This window comes from Aythya ferina (genome assembly GCF_964211825.1).
Source record: "Aythya ferina genome assembly, chromosome: 14".
NCBI classification, from domain to species: Eukaryota; Metazoa; Chordata; class Aves; order Anseriformes; family Anatidae; genus Aythya; species Aythya ferina.
The window spans coordinates 9,132,948-9,149,884 of NC_140312.1; the positions used below are offsets into that span (position 1 = coordinate 9,132,948).

The 16,937-nt window shown below is 72.8% G+C and overlaps 2 protein-coding genes across 4 annotated transcripts; one reads left to right on the top strand and one right to left on the bottom strand.

Moving 5' to 3' along the window:
• Window positions 1-700: 700 nt before the first annotated feature.
• DBN1 (drebrin 1) lies at window positions 701-11,527 on the top strand. Of its 3 annotated transcripts, XM_084535973.1 has the most exons (15): window positions 701-885; window positions 5,034-5,089; window positions 5,210-5,322; window positions 5,490-5,564; window positions 5,660-5,806; window positions 5,935-6,012; window positions 6,095-6,246; window positions 6,353-6,416; window positions 6,515-6,574; window positions 6,711-6,825; window positions 8,035-8,172; window positions 8,847-8,978; window positions 9,784-10,367; window positions 10,472-10,574; window positions 10,664-11,527. In XM_084535973.1, the coding sequence occupies exons 1-15, from the start codon at window positions 800-802 to the stop codon at window positions 10,732-10,734; spliced, it is 1,974 nt and encodes a 657-aa protein (XP_084392099.1). In that variant the 5' UTR covers window positions 701-799; the 3' UTR covers window positions 10,735-11,527. The 3 variants fall into 3 exon arrangements, with proteins under 3 accessions (XP_084392099.1, XP_084392100.1, XP_084392101.1); XM_084535974.1 differs by lacking the exon at window positions 8,035-8,172; XM_084535975.1 differs by lacking the exons at window positions 8,035-8,172; window positions 8,847-8,978.
• A 114-nt stretch (window positions 11,528-11,641) lies between these two features.
• Window positions 11,642-12,822, bottom strand: PRR7 (proline rich 7, synaptic). The gene is made up of 2 exons (XM_084535979.1): window positions 12,445-12,822; window positions 11,642-12,312 (listed from the first exon to the last, which is right to left on the bottom strand). Exons 1-2 carry the CDS (start codon window positions 12,746-12,748, stop codon window positions 11,924-11,926), a joined length of 693 nt encoding a protein of 230 aa, XP_084392105.1. The 5' UTR covers window positions 12,749-12,822; the 3' UTR covers window positions 11,642-11,923.
• Window positions 12,823-16,937: the final 4,115 nt, after the last annotated feature.

The following is a 16,937-nucleotide window of genomic DNA, read 5'->3' on the forward strand; positions in this document are numbered from 1 at the left end:
TGTCCCTGGTGTGGGGCTGCCCACCTGGCTGGGAGCAGATGGAGCTGGTGTTGGGCACCCTCTGGCCCCACAGGGTCCTGCTTAGGGTCTGCTGGGGGCAGCTCTGGGGGGGTCCTCACGAGGGGCAAAACCCGGTGGAGACGGGGCCGTGGGGGGCTGGGGCGGTTTGGGGTCAGAGCCACACATTTGGGACGGGCAGGGACGGAGGGGCAGGCTGGCACCAAAGGGGACCCCGCGGCACGGGGGACCCCACAAAGGTTGAGGGCACAGCTTGGGGGGGGGCTCGGAGGGCAAAACGGGGGGGGCGTGGGGGGTCTGGGATGGAGGGGCGCTGGTGGCGGGGGGGGTCCCGTCGGGGCGCAGGCATCCTGGGGATGAGGGGTCCCCGGTAGGAGCAGCACCCGGGGGGGGGGGGGGGACACAGGGGGTGCCCAGGGCGAGCCGTGCTCGGGCTCACCCCGGGGGCGACACCCGATGGGGTGCCCCCGGGGGACCGGGGGGCGAGAGGAGGATGAGGACACGGAGCCGGAGAGGGGGGGGGGGAGGGCGCGCCCCGGGGGCGCGGCGGGGGCCGGGGCGGGGGCGGGAGAAGGGGAGGGGGTGGGGGGGGGGCATGGATTGAGGAGGGGGGGGGTGGGGGGGGGGGGGTTGGGGGCCGCCGTTCGCGGCGCTAGGACCGGGCGCGGCGGCGGGCGGAGCCTCCCCGCCGCTCGCCCCTCCGCCCGGCCGCTGCGGCAGTGTCTCGGAGGCGGGCAGGCGGCCGGTCCCTCCGGTCCCCCGGCAGCATCCCGGCCCCGCCATGGCTGGCGTCGGCTTCGCGGCGCACCGCCTGGAGCTGCTCGCCTCCTACCAGGACGTGATCGGCGAGGACAGCCCCACCGACTGGTGAGCGCGCCCCCGCCGCCGCCGCCTCCCCTTTGTGTGTGTGTGTGTGTGTGTGTGTGTCCCACCCCCCTTTTCCCCCTTCCCCCTTTTTCCCCCATCGCCGCCGGGGCCCCCCTTTGTGCGCACGGAGCCGCCCGGTGGCACCGAGCGCGCGTCCCCGCCGCCACCGGGGCCGCTCCCCCGTCGCCCCCCGCCACCTGCAGCCGCCGGGAGGGAACCGGGAGGGGACCGGGAGGGGACCGGGAGGGGACCGGGAGGGGACCGGGAGGGGCCGGCAGCCCCGGCACACAAAGGCGGGCGGGGCCGGCGGGGCGGCGGAGGGGGTGTGCCCGGCCCCGCCGCCCCCCCGGTGCCCGCACCTGCCCGGTGCCCGCAGCGCGCCGGGCGCGGCCCCGCTTTGTCTGCGCCCCGCCGGCACGTGGGGGCACCGACGGGCCCCCCCACCCGCTCCCCGGTCCGTTTCACCCCCCCCTCCATCTCCCCGTCCTTCCTTTCCCCGCCGGTACCGTGCGTGGGGACAGGCCCGGGGGTCCCCCCGCTGCCGGGCCCGGTACCGGGATGCGGCGGATCCTCGCTATTGTCTGCGAGCTCGGTGCTGGGATGGGGTGGGGTGGGATGGGACGCCCCCCGCCCGGCCCCGGTGGAGCCAGGCCTGTGGTCGGGAGGGAGCTGGGGACCCCCCTGGTTTCACTGCTCCCGCTCCCCGCAGCCCCCGGGGTGCCCGTGGGTGCCGGGTCCCCGGGAGGGCCGTGCTGGGTCACCCCGGGGCCGTGCTGCAGCGAGCCAGGGCTGGGGCTGGGGGCACCCTGGGGTGCTCGGCTGCACCCCAAATGCTCCAGGAACCCCATGCCGCAGGCCTGGCAGCTCCAGGCCCCGCTGCAGCCCCCAAACCCACTGCAGCCCTGATCCCAGAGCCGTCGGGGGGCATCTCCCACCGCAGCCCCGCTGCCACCAGCCCCCAGCACCGGGGCTGACCCCCGGGACCCCCTCGTTGTCCCCTCAGTGGGTGCTGCAGGCACCCAGGGGCTCAGCGGGGTGCTGTGCGCTGCTCCCCGGCCGGCTGCCCCCTGGGTTGTGGTGGGCACGGGCACAGCCCCCTCCCCACCAGCCCCGGGGTCCCCGTGGCCCCGCTGGTGGCCGAATGCGGTGCGTGGCACCAGCCAGGAGGCAGCTGTCAGCCCCGGGTGCATCCCGCTTCCCGGCATCCGCCGCAAAGGATCCCTCCCTGCCAAAGCTGCTGAGAGCAGCAGAAACGACTCCCGGGAAAGGCGAGCGGAGGAGCCTGGGCCCCCCCCTTCCATCACCGAGCCCCCACGGCCTCCGTCCTCGAGGCTGAGCTTCGCCCCGTCCTTCCCCAGCCCGCGGTCACCCACGGCGCCCGGTGCCAGCAGCATCCCCGCTGCAGGGCCCGGTGCCGGTGCCCACCCTGGGTGTGGGGTGGGGAGCGGTGCTGGGGCGGGGGACACACATTGTTTGGGGACCGTGGGGACCGTTCCCCGACGGTGGCACCAAGCGGGGTGAGCCGGGGCTGCGAGGACACTGCACCCGAGTGCGCTGTGCAGCGGCGGCAGCGCTGGCTCTGGGGAATGCCGGGATCCCCGTGGCCTCGGGATGTTTAGTCTGGGATTTCCCCCCCCCCCCTCCCTTCCCCTCCCACCCCCAAGCCTGCCCCCGAGCCCAGTCCTGGAGGGTCCGAGCCTCCCCTCCCCCTGCCCGGCCTCGCGGAGGCTGCTGGGGCCCATTACTCGATAGGAAAGGAATTTGGTGCTGCTTTCTGAGCACGCCGACTCCCTGGAGCTCGCAGCCACATTGGAAACACATGTGCCCGAGCTGGGGCAGGCGGGACGGGGCGCCCCCCACCCCCTCCGGACACGGCGCGGGGGGCAGGCGGCCACGGGGACACCGGGTGCCGGCACCCATGGGTGCTGCACCAGCGGGTGATGGGTGCTGCGGGAGGGTAGCGGGCTCCTCTTCCCCCCCTTCCAGCAGCGATGGGGTCCCCCGGCCACGATCACCCCCTCCCTGCCTGCCCCCTTGCACCCAGGGGGGATCCAAGAGCCCTGGGAAGGGGCTGGGGAAGCTGCGGGGACCTGGCGGGGGGATTGCAGCCCCTGGATGGGGTCAGGGCTGCCCGCTGCAGCCCGAACCATCCTTGTGGGGTTGGTCCCCGCTGCCTGGGTTCGTGGTGATGTTTTTGGGTTCCCAGAGCTGCTGCTGGCCCCCGTGGGGCTGGGATCACTCAGATTGTCCATCCCATAGTGAGGACGGGGCCTTTTTGGGGGTGATACCCAGGGTGGCAGGGCCCTGCTAAGCCCCAGCTGCCCCACGAGCACCCTTGGGTGCTGGCAGCAGCACCCAGCTCAGGCATCACCCTGCGTGGGGGGGTCCTGGGGCTGGGGGGGTGGGCACTGGGTGCCCCAGCACCCACACGGCTGCCCCGGCGGCGACACCTTGGCTGCGCCCTACTTGTGCCCTCCTTTTGCATCCTGCTCCCAGAGCACCCAGCTCCTGCCCGCAACCCCAGGCCCCCCCCCGGGAACTGCAGCACCCCCAAAACTGCATCTCCCACCCCAATCCCAGGGGAAGAAGCGGGGCCGGGGCTGTTTTTGTTGCCTTTCCCCGGCGCAGAGGCACTGCGGACCGCGCTGCGCGGCCGCTCGGCTGCCCCCAGCCCGATTAGCGGGATTTGGCCGGGAGGATTAAAGGCAATCCTGTTGGTGCAATTATCTGTGGCTCTGCTGCGGGAGCGGGGCTGGGGGAGACCGGGGACAACGGGGCTGGGGGGGTGAGGAGGGAGGCCTGTTTTCCCCTCTTTTGTTAGGCATGGCCCTAAATTCCCTTCCTTTCTCGGCTGGAAGGGGCCAGGATGGAGTCGGGTGGCTCCAGTGCGGGGTTGGCTCTGCTCGTGGGGGGCTGCCTGCTCCCCATCCCATCCCCATTCCCATCCCCACCCCATCCCATCTCCATCCCTATCCCATCCCCATCCCCTCCCCTTCCTGGAAGCCGCCAGCCCCGATGAATTTGCCCTTTCCCAGCACCGCAGGGATTTTGGCACCGGGCGAGCACCGCCTGGGTGCCGCCATGCCGATCGGCACAGCCGCCCTCCTGCCTTTGTCGGGGGGGGGGAATGGATTTGGGATGGGGGCCGAGGGGACGGGGGTAGAGGGGTAGGGTCCGGCACGGGCTCCCCGGGAGCAGCGCGTGACGGTGGCGGGTTTGGGCGCCCGCCAGGCCCCCGCTGCCTGCCTGCCTCCCCCGCTCCCCTCCGCTAATCACCTCGTCATCGGGGCGAGCTGCATCCCAGCTGGGATGGGGGGGGGTTGCCGTGGCGACGGAGGATGCTGGTTGCATGGCAACCTCCATCCCTCGCCCACCCGCCCCGGACCCATCCCGCACGCGTCCTCCTTCCCCCCCATTCCCCACCCCATAGCCCGCTGCCTGCGCCGGGGGGGGGGCGCGAGGGCTGGCGGAGGGGCTGCGGAGCCCCGTGGGGGGGCTCTGTGGGGCTCAGCGGGGGCACGAGGGGGTTTTCCCAGCCTCGGTGAACGGTTTCCAAGGAACGGTCTCCATGACGGCCCCATCACACCCCGGCGGCACATTGATTTGCTGCTGCTGCTGCTGGAGCTCCGGCGTCCTCCCCCGGCCTGGAGCCTGGCGGGCCGGCGGCTCACGCAGCCGGGAACGTGAGCAGCCCCGAGTTCCCTGTCAGGGCGCGGGGCTGGCCCCAAAGCCGGCCGTCCCCATAGGGCTGGGGGTCGGGGAGGGGTTGTGCGGGGAGCTGGGGGTGCTGCGGGATGGGTGGCGGCACCCGGCTGGGCCCCGTGCCCCCTCTGTCCCCATCCTCGGGACCTCACCCCATGGATGTAAGGGGGGAAAAGGGCCCTGCCCTAAATCACAGGGGCAGGGGCAGTGCCTAGCCCCTGCTCTGCAGTGCCCTGTGTGCCCCATGCCTATGGGGCAGCCGGGCCCTTCGTGGTGCTGATGGGCAATGGGGGCTTGGGGCACCCTGGGGACACCTCAGGGGCTGTCCCCGGGACCTGTCCCTGCCCTGCTCTCAGCGTCACCAGTACCAGGAGGGGGAGGTGAGGAGCCTGCCACTTGCTCCCCATGGCTGTGCGGGGCCATTTCTCACCCCTCTGCCTCCCCAGGGCCCTCTACACGTACGAGGATGGCTCCGATGACCTGAAGCTGGCAGCATCGGGAGGTAAGATCCTCGTCCTCATCCTCGTCCCCCGCACCCGGCTCCGCTCTCCCCAGCGCCCATCCTGGCCGGGAGGCCCGGTGCCGGGTGGATGTGAGCTGAGGGTGCCGTGTGCCCTGCCAGGAGGGGGTCTGCTGGAGCTCTCCGGCCACTTTGAGATCCAGAAGGTGATGTACGGCTTCTGCAGCGTCAAGGACCCCCAGGCCGTGCTCCCCAAATATGTCCTCGTCAACTGGGTGAGTAGGGGGAGCGCGCGGGCACCCCCTCACCAGGGGTCCTATAACAGCGCAGGTGATACAGGGGAAGGGGTGCGGGTGCCCTGTGAATGTCAGTGGGGTGGGGGGCACGTGGGATCCCCCCCCTCGGCTCTGCCCCCGTCTCAGCTCCCCTCTGGCCACCCCAGGTGGGCGAGGACGTGCCCGACGCCCGCAAGTGCGCCTGTGCCAGCCACGTGGCCAAGATCGCCGAGTTCTTCCAGGTGGGTGACAACGGGGCCGGGGGCGGTGGTGACACCTCATGCCGGGGAGCTCGGGGTGACGGCCGGGGGGGTTTCTGACGGGTCTCGCCCCCCAGGGCGTGGACGTGATCGTCAACGCCAGCAGCGTGGAGGACATCGACCCGGGGGCCATCGGGCAGCGGCTCTCCAACGGGCTGGCCCGCGTCTCCAGCCCCGTGCTGCACCGCCTGCGGCTGCGGGAGGACGAGAACGCCGAGCCCGTGGTAATGTCCCCTGGGTGGTGGCATCGCCCCGCTGGCCAGGCCAGGCTCTGTCTGCCCCCCCCCCGTGCCGCTTACTCGTATTCCCCTCGCTGGTCCCAGCCACCCCCCCTGACTCTGCTCCGTCCCAGGGCACGAGCTACCAGAAAACCGACGCCACCGTGGAGATGAAGCGGCTCAACCGGGAGCAGTTCTGGGAACAGGCCAAGGTCGGGGCAGCGGCGGTGGGTGCTGGGTACGGGATGTCCCCCGGGCCAGGCTGACGGCCCCATCCCGACCCTGTCCCCGCAGAAAGAGGAGGAATTGCGCAAGGAAGAGGAGCGGAAAAAGGCGCTGGACGCGCGGCTGCGGTTCGAGCAGGAGCGCATGGAGCAGGAGAGGCTGGAGCAGGAGGAGCGGGAGCGGCGCTACCGGGAGCGCGAGGAGCAGATCGAGGAGCACAGGCACGGGGGGGTGGATTTGGGGTGGCCGTGTGGGCGTTGGGCCCCGATGGGAACGGGGATGGGTGGTGTTGGCAGCGCTCAGCCCCGCTCCCGTGCCCCCTGGCAGGAGGAAGCAGCAGAGCATGGAGGCGGAGGAGGCCCGGCAGCGCCTGAAGGAGCAGTCCATCTTCGTGAGTGCCTCTGTGGGGACGGGGATGGGGGCTCTGGGGGTGGCGGTGCCGGGGGTAGAGGTGCCGGAGGTGGCGGTGACGGTGGCGTTTCATCGCAGGGGGAGCAGCAAGAGGAGGACGACAGGCAGCAGCTGCGGAAATCGGAGTCGGAGGTGGAGGTGAGCGCAGCAGCGCCCTGCCCGGCGCCCGTCTCTGCTCCCCAAGCTAGATGGGACCTGGAGCGGGGCAAATCTGCCCGGCCGGGGGTGCCCCCCCCATATGGGACGCGGGTCCCAGCCTGCCCCCTCCCCGCAGGAGGCCGCTGCCATCATCGCCCAGCGACCCGACAACCCCCGGGACTTCTTCAAGCAGCAGGAGCGGGTGGCATCGGGCAGCAGCGACGCCATCTCACCGGGCAGCCACAGGACAGGTGAGGGGCTGGGGGGGACACGGGGGGGGGGGGGGGGCATGGAGCAGGTGAGTGCGGTGCCACCGGGGCGCCCGCAGCTCGCCGTGTCGCAGAGGGATGGGGCGTCCCCTCTGCTGTCCCTTTGGCTGTGGGTTTGGGTTCTGGGGGTATGGCTGCGGTCACCCTGCTCAGCACCGCCACAGCTCCTCGGGTGGCCTCGCGTCTTCTTGCGCCTCCAGGGGGGTGCTGCAACGAGGGGGGGGGCTCATCCCTCATCCCGCTCACTGCTGGGTGCCCTCTGCCCACCCGTCTGCTGGCACACGGGGTGGTGGCGGGGTCCGGCTGTGGGGACAGCTTGGGGACCAGGCGGTGGCTTGGGAAGGAAGCTCTGAGAGCTACAAAGGGCAGCGGTGGGGCTGGGGCAGGGGGGCAGCAATGGGGCGCCTGGTGTGCCCCCGGCTGAGTGCATTTAGGGCACCCCGTGTGCCCTGTGGTGCTGCACCCGCCCCAGGGTCCCCGGTGCCAGGATGAGTGCACACAATGGGGCAGGGCACTTCGTTTTGGGGTCTGGGTGCTGCCAGCTGGCCCTGGCAGTGGGGCTGGCCCTGCCGAGGGCTCGCCGTGGGGTGGGGGTGGCTGGCAGGGGGTGCCCATGGGGTCAGGGCTGCCCCGCGGTGTGGGGTGCAGCCCTGGGGCTCCGCTTGTGGCTTTAGGGCAGGGGCTGGCTGTTCTTGGGGTGGGTGCCGCCGGCTGTGGGGCCACGCTGTGGGTCGGGCTGTGCCGTGGGGCTGTGCCGTGGGGCTGTGCCGTGGGGCTGTGCCGTGGGGCTGTGCTGTGTGTTCTTGCCGTGGGGCCGTGCCTTGGAGCCATGTGCGCACTGTGGGGTCGTGCTGTGGGCTGTGCTGTGGGGCCGTGCTGTGGGGCCGTGCGGGGCCTGAGCGAACAGAAGGGCCCCGTGTCCTGTGGCTGTGTCCTGGCCTCTCTCCCCACCCGGCCACTTGGTGCTGCCTCCCGTCCTGCTGTCCTGCCGTCCTGCTGTCCTGCCATCCTGCTGTCCTGCTGTCCTGCTGTCCCGCCGTCCTCCACCCCGCTGTCAGTGCTGCCTCCCCCCTCCCCGTCCTTTCCATCCCGGTGCCCCGGTGCCCCGGCCCCGCCGAGCAGGGACTGACCCATCTCTCTGCTCTCTCTCTCTCCGTCCGTCTGTCTGTCTGTCTTTCTTTCTCTCGGCAGGTCGTCTGCACTGTCCTTTCATAAAGACAGCTGACAGTGGGCCGCCTTCCTCCTCCTCCTCCTCCTCCTCCCCCCCGCGGACCCCTTTCCCCTATATCTCCTGCCACCGCACCCCAAATCTCTCCTCTTTCTTCCCATGTAGGTAGCTGGGAGCCCCCCGGGCACGCAGTCCCCCCCGGGGCCGGGCCCCGCACCCCTCCCCAACCCCTCCATGCACCGGGCTTGGGGCACGAGGACGGAGCCGTGGGACCGACGGCCGAGCCAGCACCCACCCGCGGGCACCCCGAGGGGGCCGTGCGCCCCGTATGGCCGGGGCAGCCCCGTGGGACAGGCTGTACCCAGGGGACAAACGGGGACAGGGCAGAGCCGTGCCCGGGGAGGTGACGCAGTGCCCGTGGGGCAGCGAGGGATGGACGAGGCCGTGCTCAGGACCGTGCCTGTGGGGCCGGAGGGGCCACGTGGGGCTGTGCCCCCCGGCCGTGGGGGGAGAGTGGGCACAGCGCGGTGCCTGCGGCGAGGAGAGGCTGCGCCGGGGCGGCGTGCGGGCAGGGCCAGCGTGTGCTGCGGCAGGGATGGGGGCTGCGGCTGTGTGGGGACACCCGGGGCGGGCTCGGGGGGCTCGCAGCACCCATGGGTGCCTCCCCGCTGCTCCGCAGGAGGGCGACGAGGCGGCGGCAGGTAGGTGGCGGCGTGCGTCGGACACCCGCTGGCCGGGCTGGCGTGGGGCAGGAGCGCGGGCGGCCTTGGGGCGCTGGGTCCCCCTCCCTACCCGGGTGCCCCCCACCCCAAGCCGTGTCTCCCCTTGTCCGCAGGCAGCCAGTCGGACGCCTACCGAAAGGCTTCGGCAGCGGGCTGCAGCCCCTGCGAGTCCAGCCCGGCCTCCACGCCGCTGGGCCAGCAGGGCGCCCGCGGCTCGGCCGAAGAGACGCCAGCAACGCCCAAAGGTGGGCGAGGGGCTGGCGGGCTGCCCCACGGCCCCACAGACCCCACAGCCCCGTGTGTGTGCGTGTGTGTGTGTGTGTCCCGGGTGCATCCCCTGCTGCCCCTGGGTCCCCTGCGGCTCGGCCGCGTCCCCGCCGTCTGCGCCGCGTCCCCCGTGCGTCCCCCGTGCGTCCGCTGCTCCCCGCCGCCATCGCTGCTGCATCCATCACGTGTCTGCTGCGTCCCCCGTGCACCCCTCCCAGCTCTGGTGCATCCCCCCGGTGCATCCCCACCATACCCGGTGCATCCCACAGAACATCCCCGCTGCCTCCCCATCCACCTCCATCCCCGCTGCATCCCCATCCACCTCCATCCCTGCTGCATCCCCATCCCTGCCTCCATCCCCGCTGTCCCCACTCCATTTCAACCCCCCGTACACCCTGGCCATCTCTGCTGCACCCCTCCTACATCCCTGCTGTCCCTCTGCTGCATCCCTGCTGGCTCCTTCACACCCCTGCTGCATCCCTGCTTTCCCTTCTGCGTCTCTTCATCTCCTCCCTGTCCCTTCCCCATCTCCCTGTACCTCCCAGCCACCCCCCCTCGCCCCCACCAGGCACCACCCGTTCCCTCTGCACCCCCAGGTGACCATCTCACCCCACACCATGTCCTATAAATCCTATAAGACACATTCCATCAACCCCCTCTCTGCCCAGCCAGCCCCTCACCGTCTCCCAACCCAAATACCCCATCCCCATCCCCAGGTGCCCCCAGCCCCTCTTAGGGACACTTCTGCCCCCTCTGACCCGCTGTCCCCCCGTCCCCTTGCAGACTCCCCAAGCCCCAGCAGCGCCCAGGTGGCCGAGCCAGCGGTGGCCGAGCAGCACTGGCCCTTCCTGGGCCCCGAGGACAAAACCGCGGAGCCCCCGGGGGACCAACCCGACCCCCGGCCGGCGTGGGCAACCCCTGACGCCCTGGGGGACCTGGTGACCCTGGAGCCCACCGACCCGTCCCCGCTGCCCGCGGCGGCCGAGCCCCAGCCCGCGGTGGCGCCGGGCAGCACCGAGCCCCTCATCGAGCTGTGGCAGAGCGACGGCCCCGCCACCGCCTGGCCCCTGCCCGTCGCCCCCACGCCCGCCCCCGAGGGTCCCCCCCCGGCCGCCCCCGACGAGGGGCCGCTGCTGAGCCTGGACGAGCTGCCCGAGCCCCCCGCCACCTTCTGCGACGCGGAGAGGGAGGAGGTGGTGGAAGGAGAAGAGGAGGAGGAGGAGGAGGAGGAAGAAGAGGAGGCCATTGCGGGGGGTCCCCACCCGGCGGGGCTCGGCTACCAGGACGCCGGGCCGGGCCACGAGCCCCCCCTCATCACCAACGGGGAGATGGCCCCCAAGGACGGCACGCCGGGCCGCGGCGAGCAGGTGAGCACCGTGACGGGGGGCTTGGCACCGTGTCTGTGTTTTGGGGGGGGGGTCCTGACTGTGAGAGCACTGTTTATCCCCAATAACCACCCCCCCACACCCAGGCCAGCGAGGGCTACTTCAGCCAGTCCCAGGAGGAGGAGGCGCCGCAGCCCGAGGAGCCGTCGGCCAAAGCCCCCCAGCCCGTCTTCTACAACAAGCCCCCAGGTGAGCGGGGACGAGGCGAGTTACGGGGTGGTGGTGGGGGGTGTGTGGCCCCATAACGGGGGTCCCTGACCCCCTCCCCGTCCCCGCAGAGATCGACATCACGTGCTGGGACACTGACCCGCTGCCCGAGGAGGAGGAGAGCTTCGGGGGCGGCGTGTAAGGCTGGGCCCCCCCCCGCTGCCGGCGCACGCAGCCGGGCCCCCCAAGATTTGGGGCGCGAGTGGCCGCGGCCAGGGGCCGGCCCCGGCCCCCTCCCCGCTGGGGCCCCGCAGGATGAGGCCTCCGGGTGGGAGCCGGGGGGGCCGCCCCGCAGCGCCCCCCGCCCTGGGGCACCTTTTACAGCTCCCCCCTGCCCCCTTTCTCTTTCTCTCTTTTTTAAGTTGTCGGTAGGAGACGTGTCAGCCCCCCCATGACCCCCCCCCGATAGTTGCCCCCCTCCCCTCTCCGACCCGTCCCGGCTCCCTATACTGGGGGGGGGGGGAATGGGGTACGCGTGCAGCCCCCCCATGTCCGGCTGTGGGATAGGGGCCTCTTTTCTCTTCTCTTCTCGCCCTCCTCCCCCCCCCCCCAAAACCCCCCAGTACTTTGCACGAGTTCGACAAAAAAAAATGAAAAAACAGAAAAAAAAAAAAAAACAGCGGAATAATAATAATAATAATAATAAATGAATATGGCAATAAAGTGACCCTACCGAGGCGAGGCTGCAGCCCCAAAACCCTGCGGGGACGTGGGGAGCCGGCGTGGGGTTTCCCCCCCTCCCCTCCTTGCCAGGAGCCCCCCCCCCCCCCCCCCCCCCGGGCGCAGGGCTTGCCCGCCGGAGCCCCCTCCCCATTTCCCTCCCTGCTTCGCCCCTCGCTTGGCCCCTTTCTCCCCCTTCGGTAACTGTTTTTGGAAAGCACAAGTTCTGTAACGGCGGCGTGCTGATGTATGTTAATAAATAAAAGCGACTCCCACGGGGGCTGCCGCCTGCTGGGGGGGGGGCCTGGGATGGGGACGGGGATGGGGACACGGGACCCCTGCCACCCCCGGGGAACCCCGCGACGCCAGCCGGGGGGGGGCGAGGCGAGCCGGATCCACAAACTTTTATTCTCAAACTGTAACAAACAAAATAAGAAACAGAGCAGAGTCCGAGCCCGGCTCCGGGCCCCCCCCCTTGGCCACGGGGGTGCCGGCAAGGGACGGGTTGAGGGGATGGGGGGGGGGCGAGACGGGGAACCAGCCCCTTCCGCGCTGGCGGCGATGGCCCGCGACACGGGGACGGCGTCCCCGGGGGGCAAAGCGGGTGGCCGAACCCCCCCCGGCGTCGGGGGGGACACCCGCGGGCGGCTGCGGCTCCCCCGGGGCCACCCCTAGACGGCCGTAGTCCTGCCGAAGAGGGGCATGGAGACCGGGAGGTGCCACGGCCCCGGCTCGTAGGTGTCCCTGCTGCTGAGCTCCGAGTCCGTCCAGCTGGGGAACATGCGCGGGGAGCACTCTGCCTGCAGGTAAAGGTCCGGGCAGGCCGGCCCGGGGCTGGCCGAGCGGGGCAGGTGCAGCGCCGAGCCGTAGCCGGCGTCGAGGAAAAGGGGTTTGTAGCTGGGGGGCTGCTCCTGCTTCTCCAGCCGCTCGTGGCTCAGGAAGGGCGCGTTGATCTTGCGGTAGAGCCCGCGCGTGTCCATCAGCACCTCGCTGTACGGCGGGGGGGGCTCCGCCATCAGCAGCGCCTCTTCGTAGCACGGCGGCTTCGACAGGTCCGACTCTGCCGGGCAAAGCCCCCCCCCCCCGGCGTCAGCGCCGACCCCCGGCCACCACCGGGCTCCCCGGCGAGGCGGGCGCGGAACCCGCGGCGGTGCCCCGGCGGCGGCGGCGGCGCCCCGCTGCTGCTCCTTACCGTGCCGGCAGCTCCAGGGCCGCGGGGGTGGGATGTGGGGGTGGTGGTGGTGGTGGTGGTGGGGCTCCATGCGGAGCCGGTGGGGGACGGCGATGCCGGGGGGGCTGCCCCCGTAGCCCTCGTAGTGCAGCGGCTCCAGCTCCAGCGCGCGCAGGCTCTGCTCCCGCAGCCGCTCCTCCTGCTGCCGCTTCACCCGGCGCCGCAGGTAGCTGCAGAAGCAGCACAGCAGCACGATGAGCCCCCAGATGAGCCAGAAGCCCGCGAAGCAGGTGAGGAAGGTGTAGGTGCCCTGGGACATCACCATCTTCGCCGCCGCCGGCTGGCGGGGGGGGAGGCCCCCCCGCTTCTCCCTGCCCTCGGGGGTCGGGGTCGGGATGCTCAGGGCGGCGGCAGGGCCCGCGCTCGAGCCGATGCTCTCAGGGCGGCCGAGGGGCTCCCCATGCCGTGCCCGGCGTCTCCTCCTGGCCCGTGGGCGCCCGCCGTCAGGGCTCCGTCCTCGCCATGGAGCCGGGGGGGCTGCAGCGGGTGGGTCAGGCCTGGCTGCGCGGGGCGGGGGGCGGGCGGCGGGGGCACGGGTACAGGTACGGCGCGGTCCCGGCCCAGCCGCTGCCCATCGCTGGGAGGGGGCCGCCGGGGAACGGGGCTGGGAGGGGGGGGGCCCTGCAACGAGACAGACGCGAGCGTGAGCGTGGCGGGGACGCGGATGCCCCGTTCCCATGGAGACTCGCTCCACATGCGCAGCGGCACCCGGAGCCGTGCCCGGCCCCACGCACGCCCCCGCCGGCACCCCCATGGCTGCGGATCCCCCCCCGCACCCCATCCTAGCATCCACCCCAAAGCTGCCGGGCACCCCGGAGCGGGAGGCGGATGCCGCAGCCCCGCAGCATCGACGCCTTCGAGGCCGCGCAGTGCCCTCCAGCCTCCTCCCACCCTAAAAATGCGCTGCGGTGTCTGGGTGGCTCCATCCTGGCGGCCCCATAGCGGGGGGCCATGGGGTGCCCCTGGAGTGGCCACGGTGTATGGCACGTGGCACGCGGGAGCACGTGCACGGCGGGCATCGGCGACCTCGTGGCTGTAGGGAGCGCATGGCAGCTCGGGGACGTTTGGGAGGGGTTTGGTGGCGGTGGGATCGTCACCCCCACGCGGTGCTTGGGTTTGGGCAGGGTGACAGCTCGGTCACCTTCAGCCGAGCACCGTGGCAAGGACGGGGGAGGGGGCTGTGCGCATCAGCCAGCGGGGAGCAGCACCCATGGGTGCTTGCAGGCTGGCACGTAAGCACCCGTCAGGATTATTCTTATCGTGGTGTGGGAGAAAACGCAATCACCGCCGGGGAGCGGGGAGGATTGCGAGCAGCAGCCGAGGGCAGGGCGACCACGGTGGCTCTGCTCCCGCCTGCCTTGGCTGGGCGAAGGGACGTGGGGTCCCTGCGTGGCACGGGGCTGGAGCACGGTGCCCGGGGAGGGGACCACGGCGGGGACGCTGCGTGTCGGGGAGGCCGGAGGGGAAGCGGGCAGGGCAGCGGGGCCGTGCCGAGCCGGAAGGAAGGAGGGCAGGGGAAGGAAGGGGCTGGGGAGCCACGCTCCGGCGTCCCCCCTCCGTGCGGCGGGGGCTGCTCTGGCGTGCAAAGGCGGGGGCGGAGGCGGCGTTTTTTTGGGGAGCGGGGCCCATCTCTGGGGCTCCCCAAGCTGCTGGCCAAGGCCAGCACGGTGCGGGCAGAGCTCGCCGGCCCCGGCTGCAACAGGGTCCCCGCTGCCAGCACGGACGGGGGCACCGTGTGGGTGGTGGCGGTGGCTCAGGAGCCGGTGTGACGGCCAGGCTGGGGACAGCGAGGGCTGGTGGCACTTGGGGACCGGGGGCGTTCGCAGCCAGGGATAACGCTGGAGGGGGGACATCGGGGCTGGGGGTGTCGGGGGCGTTTGGGGAGCGGGGGCGCGTGGGCTGGGGGTGCCGGGGGACACCCACGCGGTCCCGGCCGGGGGGTGGCAGGCACCGAGCCGAGCCCCCCCATTCCCCCCTTCCCTCTCTCCATCCCCCCCCGCTGCCCGCGGCCTGTGCCCCGGTGCCGGGATGGGGACACCCGGCGGGGACCTCCCCGCTCCCGGTGCCGGGCGCGGCAGCTGCCCCCCCCTTCCTCCTCCTCCTCCTCCTCCTCCTCCTCCTCCTCCTCTTCCTCCCCCCTCCACGGAGAGAGCGCGCGCGCGCGCCTCCGCCGCGGCGGGGAAGCGGGGGGGGGGGGGCGCGCGCGCGCCCCGGGGACGCGCCGTGCGCGCGCCTCCGCCTCCGCCCCGGCGGCCCCCGGTTCCCGGTGGCCACGGCCCCGCGCGCCCCCGCCCCGGCCCCGCTCCCCTCCCCTCCGCGCAACAGGCGGGGGCGCCGCGCCCGTTTTCCCCCCCCCCCCCCCCACCCCGCGGCTCCCGTTACCGGCGGCGGCGGCGCACGTGGCTCAAGCAGCGGGCGGCGGCGGCGGCTCCATAGGGCGGCGGCGGTGGGGAGGGGGGGGACGGGGAAAAAGAGGAGGGGGGGGAGCCCGGTGCGCGCCCGGTGCGCGGCGCCGCCGCCGCCTCCCGGCGCTGCCTTTGTCTCCGGTGAGCGCTCCCGCGCCGCCGCCGCCGCCGCCGCCGCCGCGCACCGCCCCGCCCGGGCTCCCGCCCCGCCGCTGCGCCCCGCCCTCGGTTCGGGGAGGGACCCGGGAGGCCCGGAGCCGGTGGGGGCCCCCCCTCGGAGCCCCCGCACCGGGACCCGTGGATAGCGGCGGGGATTGAGGCGTGGGGGAGGTTGGAGAGGGGCGGGGGGGGGGGGGGGCGCACGGGCACGGCCGCGGGATCCCGGTGGCGCGGTGGCCGCGGCATCCCCCGAGCCGGGGGGGGGGCCTCCGGGAGAGGGGGGGGCTGGGGATCCCCCCGGTGACCCGCACGGTCCTTGGGGGGGTGATGGCCCCGGCCGGTGGTCACCCAGCCCCTGGGGTGGCAGGGGGTGACAGCTGGAGACGGCTCCAGGGTGGTGGCCACGCAGGGACAGTGGCATTGCGGGGGCACCAGCCCCGGCCCCCCCACCCGATGATGGGGCGCACGGTGGTGCCGTGCAGGAGGACACGTGCCCGTGCCGGGCAGAGGGTGCCAGCGTGGCCCTGAAGGTCAGAGGTGGCACCCTGGGGGTCCCTGCGCTGCCCCATCCCCCTCATTGCCCCCCATTGACCCAACCCAAGCGCTCATCCCCCTGCACTGGGGCTCCCCCCTGGCCCTGTGCCACCGGGCAGATGTCACCAGATGTTCCCTGCGGTGTCCAAGCCGCTGTCACGGCCACACCGGGGGCGAGGGCTCTGCCATGCGTGCGCCCGGATGCTGCCCCGGCACCGCGTGGCTCGAACGGGAGCAGCAGCAGTGTGGGCACCGGGCAGGAGCCGTGCCAGCCCCGGGGCCGCCGTGCCCTCTGGGTGCCCAGAGCCCGAGCACGAGGCGGTGACACGGCGGTGACACCCTGCGGGGGTGCCGGCGCAGGCTGTGACCCCGCCACCGCTTCCTCCCCGTGGGCAGGGCGGCGGGCGCCCGCCCGAAGGAATTCCTCCTGGCAGCACAGCCCCATGCCACCATCGCCGTGCCCGGCTGGGCAGAGCGGATCCGTGGCACGTCCCGGCCTCGGCACCGTGCTGGCCTCATCCCTCCGGCCCCTTTCGCTCCGTCCCCGACTCACCTCGCTGGGCCTCGTGTCCTGCGGTGTGCCCTCAGAGCGCGGCAGCGCGGCCAGGCCGGCTCGGCGGCGCTTGCGGGGTTGCCCGAGCGGCTGGCGGGGTGGGCAGGGGGCTGCGGCCATGCAGGGGGGCCGCGGCGCTCCCCGTGGGCACGAGCGAGGGGCTGGCGGGGGGCACGGGAGGCATCGTCAGGCCGAGGGGAGCGGGTGGGCAGCGGGCACCCCGCGGGCGGTGGGAGCCCGGCCTCCGGCCCCGCCAGCGCCAGGGGCCGGGAGCTGCCTTCCCCACGGCGGCGGCGGGGGGAGGCAGGCGGGGGAGCGCTCCCCGAGCCACATGGTGGGCCGGAGGAGGAGCTGTTGCCCAGGCAACAGCTGAGAGCATCCTTCACCCCTGAAAATCGTGTGTGCGGCGCTGCCTCCACAGCCCCACGGCTCGGGGCAGGGCCCGGGGTGCTCAGTACCCCCCCACACCCCTCCATGAGGCTCAGCCGTGGGCCCCATGTGCCCTGGATGGGGTTGGGAACGTCCCCAGCCGGGCATTTTACCATGGCCCTACAGCAGCACATAGGGCACACGCTGCTCCCCGCCTGCAGGGACACGGAGAGGGACACGGGACCCCTGGTTTTTGGGGTTAGGGCACCGCTGGGCGAGGCAGAGCCCTTCCCGTGCCCTCCTGCGGCTTGGCCCTGTGCTCCCAGCCCCCAGCCCCACCTGAGGAGCCGAGGTGCCCATCCCCAGCATCGTGCTGGTGACACTGGGACCCCCCGTGCTTGGTTGCTGCAGCCCAGGCAGTGCCCAAATGGCAC